The sequence below is a fragment of the Ambystoma mexicanum genome, chromosome 4q, assembly GCF_040938575.1.
Source record: "Ambystoma mexicanum isolate Mex_15411 chromosome 4q, UKY_AmexF1_1, whole genome shotgun sequence".
Classification (NCBI taxonomy): Eukaryota; Metazoa; Chordata; class Amphibia; order Caudata; family Ambystomatidae; genus Ambystoma; species Ambystoma mexicanum.
The window spans coordinates 756428503-756446987 of NC_090928.1; the positions used below are offsets into that span (position 1 = coordinate 756428503).

An 18485-nucleotide genomic window follows, 5' to 3' on the forward strand; every position below is an offset into this window, starting at 1 on the left:
AACTGGAGAGAACACTTAGGTCACAATAAGGACTACCTTCATAGTGTAAAAGCATACAAGGGTGCCAATGTGAACTTGCAGTATCTGCGTTTAATCAGTCTTGCCTGGGCTGTTAACATCTTCAATTTACGCCTCAGCACTATTTCTCTTGGGGCTTCACTATAGCTTGCATTAATTGGTATACCTAAATAGAGCATTTCTGTTGTCTCCCGAATCTGGTCACCATTTATATACCAGCACTTGAACTTTAAAGATTGGCGCCTTAACTTACCAAGAATGAGCACCGCTGATTTGGTAGCATTTACACTCAGATCGTTTGACAACAGGAAAGATGCCAAGGCATCCAATTGACGCTGAAGCCCAATCAGAGTTTCATCCAGGAGAATAACATCATCGGCATACAACCATCTGTTCATTGGGGGGCCTGCAATACATGATGGAAAACACCTAATGTCCGTGAAGGCGTCACCCATGTCAGAGATATACAGATGGCTGGGGCTAGGCGGCACCCTTGATTGAGACCCACTCCTGTTTTGGTGGGATTTGTCCTTTCACCCTTTTGATTGAGTATGATCTGAATGCTTGTGTTTGAGTGAAGAGCCTCCATGGCCTCACGTAAATCAGCAGGACAGCCCCAGTCCCTTAACTTCAGCCAAAGCTTCTCTCTATTAACTGAGTCAAAGGCTTGTGACAAGTCCACTGATGCAAGGTATATATTTTTGCTGTTCTTCTTTACAGTTCTCAGTTTCAGATAGTTGATTAGAAAAAGGTTCAATGATGTTCCAATTCATTTTTCAAACCCAGCTTGCCAGCCATCCCGATGTTTGGAGTCCCAGTTCCAGTCCGTGAGATGATTCAAGACTAAGGCGCAAAAAGCTTCCCAATAACATCCAAGGGGGCGATAGGTCTGTAGTTTGTTGCCACAGACCTATCTCCCTTCTTGAAGATTGGTACAATTATAGATTTTGTCACTTTCAGGTCTGCGATTTCTGCAAGGATCTCCTGGTCTTTGCTCGTGGCATCTGTGCCCACGGTGGGGCTCTCTCCTTGCTCCGGGCCCCCTCTGCCCCTGGCGGTGTTCTGGCATATTCATCAAGCGTGGGTTGTTTGCCCTTTGTTTTAGGCAGTTTATTGACCATCTTAATGTTTCTGGGCTTATGTGTACGAGCCCCTCAGTGTTTGGTCTTTGGCTTCCGTCGAGTTGGTCCCCGGTTGGCAACGGGGCCCGGTTGGGTTAAATTGGGGGTTTCCTTATGCTGCTAAGTCTGTGTCTGGAGTGGATTGTATCCTCCCACGTAATTGTGCATTGGCAGTTCTTATTTCCCTCTTTGTGCCCCCGCTCCTGTGCTGGTGTGTCCTCTCGTCGGATAGCAATGCCCCCCTCTAGACCCAGTCGCTGTATTGACTTTACTTCTAGTGGCACTATCAGTGTTATTGTTATTGGGGCTGTGAAGTCGGTGCAAGTATCCGTTCTTGGATTCCTACTAAGTTTGTTTACTCTGAAGAGCCCGCCCAGATTGTGCACAGTGAGTACCAGTTGTGGAGCTCCTCCTCATCAGGGCCCCTTGTCCATGGGAGTAATCATTCTGTTTACCTGCACCATGCACGTTAACGGGCATGTGGTTAGCTGCCCAGTTTGGTTTCCTCAAAGATTGGGTCCATTAGTTCCTTCTCCGCCGGAAGCTCTGAGTTACTGAGGACGTTTGCCAGTGTCATGGCCCTGCAGATACAGTGTATCCCTTCCGAACGTTATGTGACCAATGCAATGTTACTTTCTTTTTTGCAGAAGGCACTAGCAGCGCCGCTACGTTTAAGCTTCTGTTTCAGCACAGAAAGGTTTGCGGTGCCACTCCCAGCGTGTTTTCTCTTTGAGCTATGTGGACTTGCACTGCGTCTTGTAGGAACCGTGTGGCACCTCCATTCCCTTTGTGTCCGGTTCTTGCCTGCGTCGGCTCGGCAATATGGCTCCCACCGCTCAGCTCATTACGAACCTATTTCGCGTCCAACCTCTCTTGGAGGCATAATTACTTCCGTGTTGCCATCTATAACGTATGTTACCTTCCGCGTTTATGACTTGCACTGGGCACTTGCGTCGGATGCCTGCGAGTCCCTTATTGTGCACAACGCTCGACCAGCAGGAGGTTTTTTTTTTTTTTAAATAATTTTTATTATTTTATTAACACTCCAAACATTACAAACAGTGAGGACATCCGTGTTACAGCTTCACAACATCCCATTACAAATTAAACGTTTCGGTCCTCCCCCCTCCCGCCCCTTTTACTCGAGCCCCTACTTCCATGTCATCGTCCTGCTTATCTTCAGGCATATCTACTTCCGTTATTTCTTCCATGTCATTATCACTATGGTCGGCCTTGGAGGGTCCCACCATCAAGGCCACCAATTGTCTCCAGGCTATTAGGGGTCCCACCTCCTCCTCCCCCCCGCTGACTGCTTCATACCACGCAGCCGTTTCTGCCTCCACCCACTTCATGAGGTCCGCCCACCACCTCTCAATTCTAGGCCGTTGGGCTGCTTTCCAGCACATTGCAATTCTCTGTTTGGCCAGGATGTAGGCCAGGTCTTTCATCTTACTAATATGCTTCAGGTTGCGTGGTTTGGTAAAACCCCCCAGCATGCATGCCCAAGCTGACTCCACCTCCAGCGTAATCCCTTTTCCTGCTAAGCATATCTTCAATTCTGTCTAAAACCTTCCCACCTCTGGGCAAGCCCAAAACATGTGTAGCATCCCAGCATCCTCCTCCCCGCACTGAGGGCATTTCTGTCCACCGGGCCTCCAAACCTGGCGATTTTACTGGGGGTCATATATGCTCTGTGAGTGACATATAATTGAATCTGCTGAAGCCTCGCGTTTCGGGACACCTTCTTGTGATACCTTTGGGCTCTGTCCCATTGCCCCTCCGACATGGACCAGCAGGAGGGTTTGCTTTGATGTGCCGTGCATCCACTCGCCAGGACCCTATGTGCCGTTTCACTCTGATCTCTCATTAGGGTAATCAAGGCATCAGATTCAGAAGGGCTGAGTGTATGCAGTATCCAGAACCCATGTGCCATTTGCTGCTGCACATCAGAATTGACTGTCGCAATCACCCTGCGGTCCACTCCGATCTCCGTGCAGTTCGCACCACCGTCTTTGTTGCAATGCAAGCGCCATTTTCTTTTGTCTCTTCCCGGGATTCTCTTCCATTTCTTTTCGTCGTTGTTGCAGTTCCTCGTAACCGTTCTTCAGGCAGATGCACTCTACGTGTGCTCCGTCTATTCCCACAGCAGTGGTTCTATTCATTGCATTTTTACACTAGGCTTAGTGTATGTGCACAGCAGGATCCTAAAGGATCGTCAGGAGCCTCGAGGAAGTCTGTCCTATCTCATGGCTGCTTAGCCACGCCCCCCCGGCACCCTATACTTCTTCTCCAAATGGTCCCTCTTCACTGGGGCCGAGGAGAGATTCTTCAGGAGTGCCAGCCCCTCATCCCAGACGTCGTCCAGGAGCGGTACCAACAGAATGGTCTTCCTCTTCGCCGCCCAGCGTTGATACAGGAAGCCTTTCTTTTTCTTCTCCTCCGGTGTGTGCTGAAAAAGTTCTGACGCACGGGCGATCATAGAGTAAATGACCCCACTTCATCCGGTGGATAGGCGGAGAGAGACCACCGTCGTCATCTGTGTCCGTCGTAGCCGTGTCCGTCCCTGTGTCCCTAGGGGGAAGGCAGTGACGGTTGGAGTGGAGGCGCATGATGTCTCCTCCTCTTCTTCGGCAGTGGTGGTGGCCCCGGTTGTCAACAGGGTCGTCACCGGTGGTGTCGCTAGTGGTGCCGTCAGCATCCTCTTCTGAATCTCCAACACCAGCGTGTGGAGGGTCGAGAGAATATCCTGCAACAGGTCTCTAGGAGGTACTGGGGGACAGGGTCGCTGGGCCCAGCGCCCATGTCATCGACGTCGTCCCTGTCGCCGGCTCCGGCGGGCGTCTCCGCTGCGTTCTCCTCGTCTCCACCACCCCCATCCGGGATGGTGTGGACAGAAACAATCTCATCCTCCTCGGATGAAGAAATGTCTGTGCCCTGGAGTTCCTCTCTGCACCCGCCCCCTTTCAGTTCCTGAGGGGTCAGCCTCGAGCTAAGGTCCGGCATCCTCTTCTCCGGAGTCTTCTCTAGTGGCTTGGCTGAAGCCTCCCACCTGGGAGGAAGAGCCACTCTGGCCGCCACCGGGATACCCTGGACCGGGTCAACCCCTTTCCCTCCGAGAGGGCGGCAGCAACCATCTCGATGGAAGAGTGTTACTGTCACATGCATCGAGTAGATCAATTTAGAGGAGGTATACTAAGGACTTTTGTATAACCTCACCACCATTTTGATCCATGTGGTTTTGGACCGTGAAACTGCTGTGACAAGTAACTCCTCATTAGAAGCAATGGGGCACTTCTCATGCCATCTCTTAGATCCTCGGGAACACTACAGCCATCCCCTCCAGAGTCTACTCTTGTGCTCACTTCAGAGTGTGCGCAGCTGCATCACACAGGCAAAAAGAGAAAACACATCTTAGGCAGTGCTCCAGAATACAGGTATTCATATTTTAATATGAAACAGGATAGGAGCAGTCACCTATATCAATGAAGGTACCTCAGAAACACAGTGTCATACACCTAACAGAAAACACACCAATAGAATGATCTTAAAATAGAAAATAACTTACCTTAACAGAAAAAACTACACCTCCTTTAGATTTGAAAGAATTAAATAAAGCCAGCAGGTCCTTCGCTTTCAAACGATCCCAATCCATATTACATACTGCCAATCTATTTGTAATCTACATTGATAAAAAGAGGAAAGAAAAATGCTTAAATGAGTACCAATTACTTGAGGTTAGGGTGGTTTCTTAGCTTGCCACAATTTAGTATCTTTTCAGTTTCACGTCTTATACCTGTATTTCTTCACATGGGTTGACTGGAATAAACTTCAGCATGTTGCCCATTTAATATGGTAAATAACATTCAGAGGATGCCAAGATTTATAACCCTATTGTAAAGTTACTCAGAACACTACAAAATCAAAAAGATTAAAGCTCTACCACAGGGAAGTCTCTGCAGGAAACTTCAGAATATTTCATAGGGCATTGCTAACCAGTCACACATTCACTACACACATTATTTTAAATGTGTGGTTTGTCATTAAAAATCACTAAAACATCCCAGCTAATTTAAAAAAGAAATGTTAAAAAATCAACCTCTTTCATCCACCTTAATTTAAAAAACAATTTCAACTGCACAATATATAGTTTCACAGTGTCCCTCCTTTGTCTAACTAATCCATTAACAATTCTACCAGAAGACTACATGTTTTAGTTCACTAGCTATAGTTAATATTGAACCTTCATCGGGAGTTGCACACTCTTTACACCAATGTTGGTAAACTCAAGAAACACCAAAAAAGTGTGGTGTCCTCTACCAAGCAGATGAATAGTGCATTATAATACATGAAACATTTCTTTATAAATATTCCATTGCTCTTTTCTTTTGTAAACCAATGGTAACCAATGTCTTCTTAAAGAGACCTGCAGACAACATAATGGAATGATTAATAACCTACCCAAATTGGCATTCAATTAATTCCAAGGGTATTTAATAAAGATATCAAATGTGTTATTTATTAATCCTTAATGATTAAATCCATGCCAGCGTTCCTCTCCTTTTTCTGAGAGAAGGACCACATCAATTGCCAAATGGAGTCGTATTAATCGCGAGACAAAAATACAAAAGATGTCTTCACCCGTGCACCAGGAGAAATCTACACTCGTAGTGCATTCATTACCTGTACTTGCCTTTATTGTAGATGTTCTCTCATTCTCTGCACCCCTTCAGATCTCATGTCTTATTATATTATCCAGCTGGCCCTCTTTCATCTTTCTGTACTGATCTTGACAAACTTCTTTCTTTAACCTCCATCTATCGACCACCCATGCGTACTCTCGTTTACTTTCCATACTGGACTATTTCACCTTTCTCAATATTCTACACCTTCTTCCCAGAGGTCTGGTTGCTCTCTCAATCTCATATTTCCTTCTTTTTCTGGGATCACTCTTTGCTTTTCTTCCCATTCTTCCCCTCCAGCCCGCATCTCTTCACCACAGACATTCCTTTGTCGTAATCTTAGATCCTACGACTCTGCTGTCTTCTTACCAGTCCTTATTTTCTCCCTCCCCTCGCCTGTTGTCTTTGCCTCCGTTTCTGCTGATTCGGCCCTCTTATTGCCTCTCTTTCCTCAACCATTGGCACACTCCACCCTGCCTGTCCTTTTCGTCCCTCCTATAGATCTCCCTAACCTTGGCTGACTACTGATCTTCTTTCTCTTCGTACTACACTTCTACAGGCTGAACGCAAGGGAAAATAATCCCACTTTCCTTATGATCTCGCAATGTTTTCTTCTACCCACTCATCCTACGATTCTGCTATGGTTGATGCCAAAAAAACTTGACTTCTCCAAACTTATTCTTCTCATCATCATCTTGTTTTTCAGCTACTTAATCGTATCCATGCTTCTCCTTCTCCCTCTATCTCCTCTACCTCACTCCTATTTATCTGGCTATTTTACCTCTAAAGTGGCTCAACTTCGATCCTCCATTCCGTCCCCCAGAAACCTACCACTGCTCAGTCTTCCCTGTGTTCGCTCTTCTATCTCCTCGATCACCCCGCTCTCTGAAGTGGACACTTCCGCGTTCCTTACCAGATGGCACACTACTGCTTCACCTTTTGACCCTATTTCTTCGCCCCTCATCACTAATATTTTTCCTCTTATATTTCCTTACCCAACTTCTCTTATCAATATCCCTCCACCCTCTGCTACTTTCCCTGATGACTTTAAAAACGCTGTTATCCTCGCTCTTCTAAAAAAGAAAAAGAATCCTTAAACACTTCCCTACCTCCAAGCTATCGTCCCTTCTCTCTTCTTTCTTTTCTTTCTAAAATTCTAGAACAAGCCTTTTCTGCTCAAATTTCTTAATTGCTTGATCTTTACTCTCTCCTTCCACTAACACAATCAGGCTTTCGGCCGTTTCACTGCAAGGAAAATGCACTCCTCTCTGTTTCCAACTCTATTCGGTCTGCACATCCCTCTAAGCTCACCTGTATTCTAATCTTACTTGACCTCACTGCTGCTTTTGATATGGTTCACCATCCGTCTCTTTTCTCTTCTCTACATTTCCAGGCTTTTCTGGTACAGCTCTTTCCTGATTTAAATCCACCTGGCAGACCGTTCCTTTTCTGTTTCTTGGGGTGGTTTAAAGTCTTCCACTTTCCCGCTGACTCATGGCATTCACCAGGGCTCAGTCCTGGGCCCTCTTCTCTTATCTCTAAATCTCCCCCTTATCTTCTATTATTTCGTCCTTCTGCACATTTCTATGCGGATGACTCTCAGCTCTTTCACTCTTTCTCCTCTTTTTCTGACACCCGTCACTTGACTATCTCCAACTGTCTCCTGGCCATCCAATCTTGGATGAACTACAATCCCACCTCTCACCACCTTCAGAACTCAGCAAAGACTTGGACAGATTTGGCCTTTCCACGATGCTGCACTCGAAATGGGCAGCAGGTCTCCTGGTATTGGGGTTCCGCAGCTCTGGAAACTCACAGGACCTCGGGAGATGGCTCCAATCAAAGTTTGTCTTTGGACTGGTTGTTCCCACCAGTCAAAGGGAAGGAGCCGTCCTCTTCAGAGTTCCTCTGTCTCACAGAAACCAGGGTCAGGACAGCAGTGGTCACTTCACGGTGTTGCAAAGGGTCTGCAGGCATCTCTGGTTGACTTTTTCGGTTACTGTCGATCACCCCCTTCTTCTCAACATTATCTCTTCCTTTGGATTCAAAGGTTCTGTACTCAACTGGCTATCCTCTTACTCTCCTCCCGCTCTTTTACTGTTTCCTGGGGAGGCCGCTCCTCTCCCACCCAGCCTCTGGAATACGGAGTACCCCAAGGCTCAGTGCTTGGTCCTTTCCAATTCTCACTCTACACCTCCCTCCTTGCCCCTGTTATCTCCTCGTTTGGCATCTCTCACCATTTCTATGCTGATGTCACGCAGCTCTTTCTTTCCTTCTCTCTTCCTTCTCTCCAGATCTCCATCTTAAACTTTCCTCCTGTCTTACTGCCATTAAAAACTGGATGTCTTCTCGCTTTCTTTCCCTTAACCCTGACAAAACTGAAGTACTTTTCTTCCCCTCCAACGCCCTGCCCCCTCCCTCCTCCCTCCTCTCCTCCTTTCATTCATTTTCCTCCCTCTAATCTTACTTTCTGCCCCCACGCTTGCAATTTAGGCATTCACTTCAACTCTTCTCTCACTTTTACCCATCATATCTCTCTAACCTCTTGTGCCTGCCGCTACCACCTCTATAATATTTGCAAAGTCCGCCCCTCCCTCACTTTCCATGCTACTAAACTTTTAATCTCCTCCCAACAAGAGACGTGAACACACAACACCGACAGAACCCACAAGAAGCAGCCCCATTGGAAGGAAACACGCCTAAAACAGCCGTAACCGGAACAAAATCTACAAGAGAAAAATCCTTATACCTCACACCTTACCTCGCAACAACCACAGCCCACCAACACCCCAACACCCCAACACGGAAACCCCGAAACATGCAAAGAATTTCCTGAAACACGTGGGGGAGGGCTCCGACCCCATTACCCCTTACATCACAAGAACAGAGGGGCAACATTGATTTCCACTACCTCTCGCACAATACGGCGAAGCACCGACAACCAGCAATGCTACCTCCCACCCAACAATCGGTTTCAATGAAGAAGCCACCGCTGATCTTCATCCGAGCAGCATCACAGCAGAAACACCAAGACTAATCAGCCCTGTTCTCAACTTATTGGACCGCTTCAATGAAGAAGCAGACGTCGTCATTCTTCATCCTACCGACATCAATGCGGAAACACCACGAACAGACAATTACAAACTTGAACAAAAAATGACCTCAAAACAAAATCTCACACAGAGAATCCACTGTAACCTAATAAACGCCAGGTCAATGTCCAAACACTCAACTGAAATATACAACCTCTTGTCAGAAGGAGGCATGGGCATCCTATTTGTAACCAAAACATGGCTAGACAACAACTGCAAGATCAGCCTCAACAACTGCCTGCCTGAAGAATTCAAATGCATCCAAACAAACAGAAAATCCAAAAGAGGGGGGTGGGGGGGTGGGGACTAGCGATCATCCACAAGGAACTGGCCATCAAAATGGAAGATCCACTAAACATCGATAAATGCGAATCCTTAATACTACGACTTTCAGTAAACCCCAAAACTAACCTGAAATTCATACTGATATACAGAAAACCAACCTACGATGCAACTTTCATAGACGCTTTCACGGAAGCAATCACCATCCTAGCCATCAAGTACAATCATCTGATCATCCTCGGAGATTTCAACATCTGGTTCGACGAAGAAACCACAACCACACAAAAATCCTTAACCGCACAACTAGCAGCCATGAACCTACAACAACTAGTCAAAGGATCAACCCACTCAGCAGGACACACACTTGACTCAATCTTCGCCAACAAGGATCTCATCACCACGGCACCCCCAATTCAAATACTTTGGAGCGACCACCTCACCATTCCATTCATAATCACAACGGCCACTCCAACAAAAAAGCAACAAGAAAAACGACCCATCATGATGAAAAGAAATTGGAGAACCATAAAAAACTCCAACCTAACCGAGCTCCTAGAACTCAGCAAACCACAAGCATCAACCATGGAAGAAGCAGACCTAGACAAAAAAGTTGCCCTACTTCATAGCTGGATCGCAACAACCCTAGACGACATCGCCAAAGAAAAGCCCTTCACCCCATCACGTAAGAAAACTACAGCAAAATGGTTCACCCCACTACTCAACGCCATGAAAAGAAAAAAACGAAAACTAGAATCTGAATGGAGGACCAACAACACCACCGCAAACAAATTGAAATTCCTACAACAGATCCGCTCATATAAAAAGGAAATACAAAAAGCGAAGAGGAAACATTACGACAACCGAATCTTTAGAGCACCAAACGCTCAAAAAGAACTATTCAAAATCATAAACGAAATAAAAAACCCACCGGGCTGCAACAAAACGCCAATTCCATCGATGAAACTTTGCGAGGACCTCGGAGACCACTTTAAAAACAAAATAACCTCCATCCAACACACTATACAAAACATACCAAGCGATCACAGCTCAAACCCCACCGACGAGGAACACGCAAACAAGCTACGAAACTTCCCAGAAATATCAGTTGAGGCTTTCATCAAACTGGTAAACCAAAGCAACAAATCAGGCTATCCTGAAGACCCTTGCCCCCCCAGACATCTACAAAACAATTCTCAAACAAGGAACCCCATGGAATACCACAGGAACCTTCTCAACCTCTCAATCTCAACAGGCAAAGTACCACAGGCCTTCAAATCAGCTTACATCAAGCCGCTACTCAAAGATACAACAGGAAACGTAGAGGATTTATCCAACTACAGACCCATCTCCAACATACCCTACATAGCCAAACTGCTAGAAACGTACATCTACCAAATAACCCAAGAATTCATAGAAGAGCATTGCCTACTAGACCAGGCACAAGTTGGTTTCAGACCTATGAGAGGAACAGAATCAGCTCTCCTCTCAATATGGGACGACCTAAAAACAAACGCAGACTCGGACAACAGTACCGCCCTGATTCTCATTGATCTGTCTGCAGCTTTCGACACTGTCAACCACGCCATCCTCATGAAGAGATTAGAAGGACTAGGGATAACAGACACTTCCCTACTATGGATCAAATCCTTCCTAACAAACAGAACAGAAACAGTATGGATGAAACTTTTTAAATCCAAACCCAGAGACTCCACGTGCGGAGTACCACAAGGATCATCCTTCTCCCACTTCTATTCAACATCTACATGTACCTATTAATCAAACTCATCAAAAAACACGGCCTCACATGCTACAACTACGCCGACGATACTCAAATAATCTTCAACATACAAGACACCCGAGAAGAAAACACCACACTAGAGAATTGCCTTTGTGACATATTCAACTAGATGAACCTCAACCATCTCAAAATCAACCCAGGCAAAACAGAGATGATTGTTTCAAAAAAGGGAGGAGACATCAACTACATCCCCTGGCCAAGAGCTCGGCACCACACCAGAACCATCATCAACTGTAAAAAACCTAGGGGTCCTGATGGATAACAACCTCACTCTAGAGCTATAAGTAAACTCGGTAATCAAGAAATGTTTCTTCCTACTGCGAGCAGCAAAAAGGATCCTACTGTTCCTGTCGTTCGCCAACAAAACATTTACCATCATCACTCTGATCATGTCCAGAGTAGACTATGCCAATAGCCTATACCTGGGCATGCCCGAACGACTTCTAAAAAAACTGCAACGCATACAGAATGCAGCAGCCAGACTCCTCCTCAAGCTACCCAGAAGAGAACACATCACACCTGCGCTAAAAATACTACACTGGCTACCACTAAAACAGCGAATAAAGTTCAAGTCCATGTGCATCACGCACAGAGCAATACACAAACAAGGCGCAGAATTCCTAAGTGACAAACTACGCCTACATCAACCGACAAGAACCCTGACATCAAGCACCGACATACGCCTGGAACCAAAACCCTACAACAGAAAATAACTTGGAGGATCCTCTTTCTCTCACCAGGCACCCAAAACCTGGAATGACCTACCTAAGAATATACAGAGCACAACAAACCACCTAGCATTTAGGAAACTCCTCAGATCATGGCTCTTCACAGCGTAACCACAATGGAGACGCACTAGAATGCCCAGACATTAAAACAACGATGAAAATAACTCCAACCTCGGCCACTCTCAAATTGGACAAACACTCAAACCAAATAATCAACCACTCGACAGAACATAAGATATCATGGAAAGTAGCCACAAAAGGAAGGCTCCAGAGACCGATCACATACTTGGACCCAGAAGAAAGCCCTCAAGTGACTCACCCACTCGTACGTACCGGACGGACCATATCCAGACCGGCAGACGCATTTAGATAGAATTGTGAATATTAGCATGTCCACACTTAGATAGAATTGTGAATATTATCCTGCGTCGCATCTAGGTAGGAACTTGAATGTTAGCTTGCCGCACTTAGGTGAAACCTGAATGTCAACATGCCCACACTTAGATAGATTTGAGAATATTAGCCTGCGTCGCATCAAATCTCTTCATGATCTTGCTCCCCCCTATCTTTCTTCCCTTCTCTCTTTCTACATTCCCTCTCGCTCCCTTTTTTCCACTGACCACTTCCTCCTCACTGTTCCTCCCTCCCCTTGTGCCCCTTCTCGTTTCCGCTCCTTCCAACTCCTTGCCCCCCCTCCACTGGAACTCCCTACCTCTCTCAATCCGCTCTATCCCTACATTTTCCTCATTCTGCACGTCCCTCAAATCTCTCCTTCTCCATTCCCTGCCCTGATTCCCCTCCCCCTTCTCACTACCGCTCCCCCACCCTTTCCCTCTTCCCCTTAATCCTCTCCCTCCACTTCCCTCTCCATCCCTTCCCTCACCCCTTCCATTCCCGTCCTCCTTCTCCTCCTCCCACTCATCCTCCCTCTTCCTCCCAACTCTACTCCACCTCTCTCCTCCTCCCCTTCTGTCTAATTGCTCTACATACTGTTTTGTTGGTCTGATTCAAAATTGTATTTGCTTCTACTGTTACTGTTATTTTGTTATTGTTAAATGTATCCTGTTGTTGTTAAAATGTGCAGCGCGTTGGTGTAAAGCGCTACATAAACTTAATACATACAATACAAATACAAATACTTCAGCTACCAGTGGTCGGCTTGCTTTTCACTCCAAAAGTCTCACCTTTTATACAGTTCCAGCACTCACTCCTCTGCAATCTTCCTCAGCAGTTTACAGAAAGAGACGCTTGGCTGTACAATCAGAACAGGCAGATACCCCAATCCCCCACCTTTAGTCGGAACTGGTCCCATTCGGACACTCAGAGCAGACAAAGGACAGGGGGTGGAAAACTCCTCCCACACTTCCTGCCTGCCCAGACACTCTGGAGCCTAGGCGGGGAAACCCAAGGGTTCCTGCCGAAGGCAAAACACACACACAGGCCTCCCCCTCCCAGAATGGTAGAAAAAGGGCTAACAAAGAACAACCACGCTAGCAATGGTGAAAAAAGAAGGGAGGCCCCAAGTTGGTAATTGGGTGTCCCTTTTGTGCACTACCAGGGCAAGGGCATAGCCTGCAGTAAATATTGTTGGTAGAACACGTCCACTGCCGCCAGCCATAACTAGGAGATTGTCTATGTGACTAAAAAGTCACAGTAGCAGAGAGAAGGGGGATACTAGGTATCCCTTTGGCACTCCACATAAGGTGGTGTGTGCCAATAGCTCAGACTATAAAGTTTTAGGAGAGATACTAAGTATATCTCTATCCTGAAGAAGAACAAGTTACTCTCTTACCTGGTAACGTTCTTTCGATGGGGTGGTCCGACGACGTATTCCATTTCTATGACAGTAATCACCACAGCTGTGCTGCTTCGGAAAATCTTCCGGCATCTGCGTCCAGCGTCGATGACGTCGATACGCCGTCCTCAAGGGCCTCCGTCGAGCCGACGTCACCAGATGTTATAAGTAGGACGCACGACGCCCGTAGCCTCAGTTGTAGTTTTTCCCCAGAACGTGTGGCTCCAATCTTCTGCCAGTAGGACCACAGAAAGCCTTGCGGAAACGTAAGCTGCAATCGCATAAGAAATTCTGTAGCGGGGAAGGCAGGGAGGGAGCGATATGGAATACGTCGTCGGACCATCCCATCGAAAGAATGTTACAGGTAAGAGAGTAACTTGTTCTTCGAGGGGATTGGGTCCTCCGACGCATTCCATATCTATGACAGACTCCCAAAGCAGTACCAATGTAAGGAGGTGGGAAAAGAATTTAGATATACAAATTTAGAATGCCCAATCAAATTGCAGAATAAAGGAGCACCTTGCCAAGGCCAGATCCTGCCCATGGATAGAATCTAGGGAGTAGTGACGTACAAAAGTATGGACCGAAACCCAAGTGGCTGCATCACAGATGTTACGAATCGGAACACCTCTCTGCAGGGCAGTAGAGGCAGCCATACCCCTAGTCGAATGGGCCCGTAAGCCTACAGGAGGGTCCTTACCCGCCAGGCGATAACATTCAGAAATTGCAAAGATAATCCATCTAGACAAAGTCTGCTTAGTCACAGCTTGTCCCAAACGCCTTCCAGCGTAACCAATAAAGAGCTGATCGTCCACTCTGACCCGGGACATGCGTGAAATGTAGAAACTTAAAGCTCTCCTAGGATCTAACCTATGGAGCCTCTCCTCGTCCTTACCAAGATGCGGAGGAGGGTAAAATGCCGAAAGAACAACCTTCTGGCTTAAATGAAATTCCGACACCACCTTCGGAAGAAAGGAAGGACGAACTCGAAGGACAACCATGTCCTTATGAAACACAGTGAAGGGTGGCTTAACTGAAAGTGCCTGTAACTCACTCACACTGCGAGCGGAAGCGACCGCAACTAAAAATACAGTTTTAAGAGTTAACAGTCTCAAAGGACAAAAATGTAAAGGCTCAAATGGAGCACCCATTAGAAACTTGAGAACAAGGTTCAAATCCCAACCGGGCAACTGGAAAGGTGACGGAGGGAACACATTAGTGAGCCCTTTCAAAAACTGAGAAATTAAAGGAATTTTAAAATAAGAACACTCCTCAGACGAGTGCTTAAATATGTAGTGTACTAGAGGGTAGTTCCCTACTCTGTCAAGGACTGGGAAATCACTGAAACACAAAACAAAACAGTGTCCTGACAGGTTCACTAGACATACATATAAATTCTATTTATAGTAGTCTCCTCAATGCCAAGAGTAAGGCACAAACTATCTGAAATAGTTCCTAGGTATGATTTTTATAACTTTATGTGTCCACCTAAGTCTTTATTGGGATAAGTCTTTCAAATCCACCATATCCAACTTCTGTTTAAGGATTAATACAAAAGTAGCTTTTTTATTATTTTTTGTTATTATTGCTCACAAGCGAGGTCTATAAGTTACCAAGCACAATTGACTAAAAGTAAATTCCAGAGCAAGCACAATCTGTACACAAATGGAACAGATGGGTGTCCATATTAATGTACACAATTTTTCATATAAAACAAAATACAATTATTTATACGCATTTGAAAAGAGCATATGGAAAAAAAAGGGAAACTTTTTCTCTAAACAATCAACATAATGTGAATGTTGGAAATGAAAGGCCCCCTCTCGATGTTTGAAGCCATATGTAGCTGAATCTTAAATTTTCAGTTCAGTTGGGGGCATTTTCAATTTGCTAGCTAAGCTCAAAGTCTACTAGCTGAACTCGGGGTCTACGTGTGACACCAGGAGGGATCTAAAGGGTGTCGTACTCGTACAAGTATGAGTCCAAAAGTACAAGTAATCTACGTTTCCGAGGAGTAGGCAATCCCGCCTTCCTCAGGACCAGTAGAAGTCATGACCCCTGAGGAACAGAAAAAATAATAACAGGGAAAAAAAGAGAGAGAAAAGACATAATCCCATTTAGAATCTCGGACTCGCAATTTAAATACCACAAAATAATGTGAATCCCGTGACTCTATGGGCAAGCAACTACAAGTCCCACAAGGCATTGGGCTCATAAATCTGTGAAGGTAGAGAGATGAAAAAGAAACCAATCCCTCAGTTGCCTTTTGTGCAGAAACCAGGTTAAAATGAATAAAACCAATGTAAAACCATTAGTGATGTTTCATAAACCTAACACATTTACATAGCATGCAGAGAGCCTGACCACTAGGCCACGAAGTGTGGTTAATCAAAGCCATGAGTTACAGCCAGACAGCAGTAGGGTGCAAGGCTGATTTCCATAGTACAGCGCCCTATGTGTGCCTCTGCTGATGAGAAGTATCACACCAAGAAGTGTTAAGTGCCAGGTGTATGCACTCACATGTCTGGGGCTCAAGATCGAATTAGCCACTAATTGTACAGTCAGTAGAGTGTATAACACGACCATCCGTCACCTCTATCCACAGGCGTTTCTAAGTCAAAAGCAGAATCAAAAAGTAGAATCAATATATACGGGTCGACATTAGCATAGTGGTAAAAGAATAAATAAGATGCAACAGTGCAGCATTAGGTCATTGGCTGTACCTTTAAATAGCAGAAACGACTTTGCAGCCGTCACTTAGCATCTTTAAGCGTGCAAAACACTGGGGTGCCATTAGGAAGCCATGCGTAGTTCGGACTCGCGGAGGTACCCAGGATGGACTGCAACCTTCCGAAGTTGTGTAAGTCAATCTACAAAAGGTGGCGTGGTCATGAGCGTGTCCGTATTAGAACATAAACAATACTAAGGCTGGGGCATATGTAACCTGCATTTAATACCTGTGTGCTGGAGCCTCAGTATGCAGGTTGTTGCTCTCTCACAGGACTACGGACAACTGAGTCGGCGAGTCATGCGAGTGTAGTCATGGAAATCTCCTGCCATTCGAGACCTGGGAGGGGAAACCCTTGCCTCGCAACAGCGCCATGGGAGTTGTGTGGTGGGAGGTGGAACAGCACCCAAGCTGGAGCTGAGCACGGAAAAGCACGAATATAGGAATGCATATATTCCGTGCCAAGGGAAATGAAGCAAACAGACTACAAAGGTGTACATGTGAGGACAGGTGGGTGTAGAGACGTATCACTTTTAATGCACAGAGTTAAGGGAATCCCATGCAGGGGCGCCTCAGTGTAAGTCACCACCAGTGTATACACGTGCCTATCCTAGTGCCTACTGCAGGTAATCCCTCTATGCATGCGTCGCTGTTCTGAACTTAATCTCACACATGGAGGTATTACTGTACCCACCTAAAGGTTGACTCCTCATTTAAGCCTTTGGTTTTATTCAAAGAGTCAAGTCTGTAAATCCATCTTGCCTCCTTATATAGTAGGGTTTTTTGTATATTCATGCTGTTTTTTACAACATCGATCACCCACCATTTGAGGTCATCTGGAGAATGTTGCATTTCCAAAAAGTGCGATACCATCGGAGCTGCATGGTTGCTACATCTTATCTTTGAAATGTGTTCACCAATCCTTATAGAGATGGCGCGAGTGGTCTGGCCTACATACCTAAGGCCACAAGGGCACTCTATACAATAAATCACATTGCATGTTTTGCAGTTGGAAATTAATCTGATGTCCCATTGTTTTGTGCCAATCTGGAATTTTGTAGTTTTGCTCGTGAATTTGCACGCCCAGCAGTTTCCGCAGGGGAAATGCCCCATAATGGGGCGTAAAACTCGTTGGCTGATATTAGTCCTCTGTTCGGATTTGGCATGAACCAATTTGTCACGAAAGTTCTTAGATCTTTTAAAGGCGAACAGGGGCCTTCCTAGATTAGGCAGGCAGGTGGAGATCATGGGCCAGTATTTCATAAGGGCCTTTTTTACTGCAAAGGATTCAGTACTGTAGGTAGTGACACAAGCAACCCTCTCTTGTGTTGAGATTTTAATTTTCGGTGTCAATAAGCTCTCTCTTGTTGTATACTTGGCCCTTTTAAGGGCTTTCTTCACAAGTTTTTTAGGGTATCCACGTTCTCTCAAGTCTCCAGCCAGTTGGTCTGCATGTTTATAATAGTCTGAGACTGCAGTACAGTTCCGTCGAAGCCTAAGGAACTGACTGTATGGCAAATTTTCCTTCAGTGCCCTCGGATGAAAACTGGAGAAGTGTAATGTGGTGTTGCGATCTGTAGCTTTTTTATAGAGAGAGCAAGATAAATGGCCCATATTGGCAGTAATCTGTAGATCCAAAAAATTGATTGCATGATGATCATGCTCCATAGTGAAAGTGATGGTATCGTGAAGCCCATTGAGATATGTTAAAAACTCTCCAAGTAGTTCAGTGTTACCTTCCCAGATGAAGATGACGTCATCTATGTATCTATACCATTTAGAAACGTGCGAGATGAAAGGGTTAGTGTCGCTAAGTACAAATCTGTCTTCAAAATTAGCCATGAATAGTATCGCCAAACTCGGGGCGAATGCTGCCCCCATCGCCGTGCCTCCAATTTGAAGGTAAAATTGGTCTGCATACTTGAAGAAATTCTTCTGTAAGGCAATAGCCATAAATTCTACAATGAATGCTGCTGGCACCCTTTGTTGGGTGGCATTATGAATGAGTTGCTGGTGTACGATGTCCATTGCTTCCTCCTGTGGTATATTGGTATACAGTGCCTGTATATCCATTGTCACGAGAAACTCCTTCTCATTGTCAAAACTTATCCCTTCAAAAATGTTAATGGTTGCAGTAGTGTCTTTGAGATATGTTCTAGTCTTCTGGCTAATCGGTTGTAGAAATAGGTCAACAAATTTGCATAGTGGTTCCAACAGGGAGCCACAACCTGACACAATAGGTCT

The 18485-nt window shown here is 45.6% G+C and overlaps 1 protein-coding gene across 2 annotated transcripts in view; it reads right to left on the reverse strand.

Moving 5' to 3' along the window:
* ESF1 (ESF1 nucleolar pre-rRNA processing protein homolog) overlaps positions 1–18485 on the reverse strand; it is a 906650-nt gene that overhangs the window by 720035 nt on the left and 168130 nt on the right. For both annotated transcript variants that reach the window (XM_069608338.1, XM_069608339.1), the window contains exon 4: positions 4705–4818. In XM_069608338.1, coding sequence (XP_069464439.1) covers positions 4705–4818 — 114 coding nt within the window. The remainder of the gene's footprint in view (positions 1–4704; positions 4819–18485) is intronic.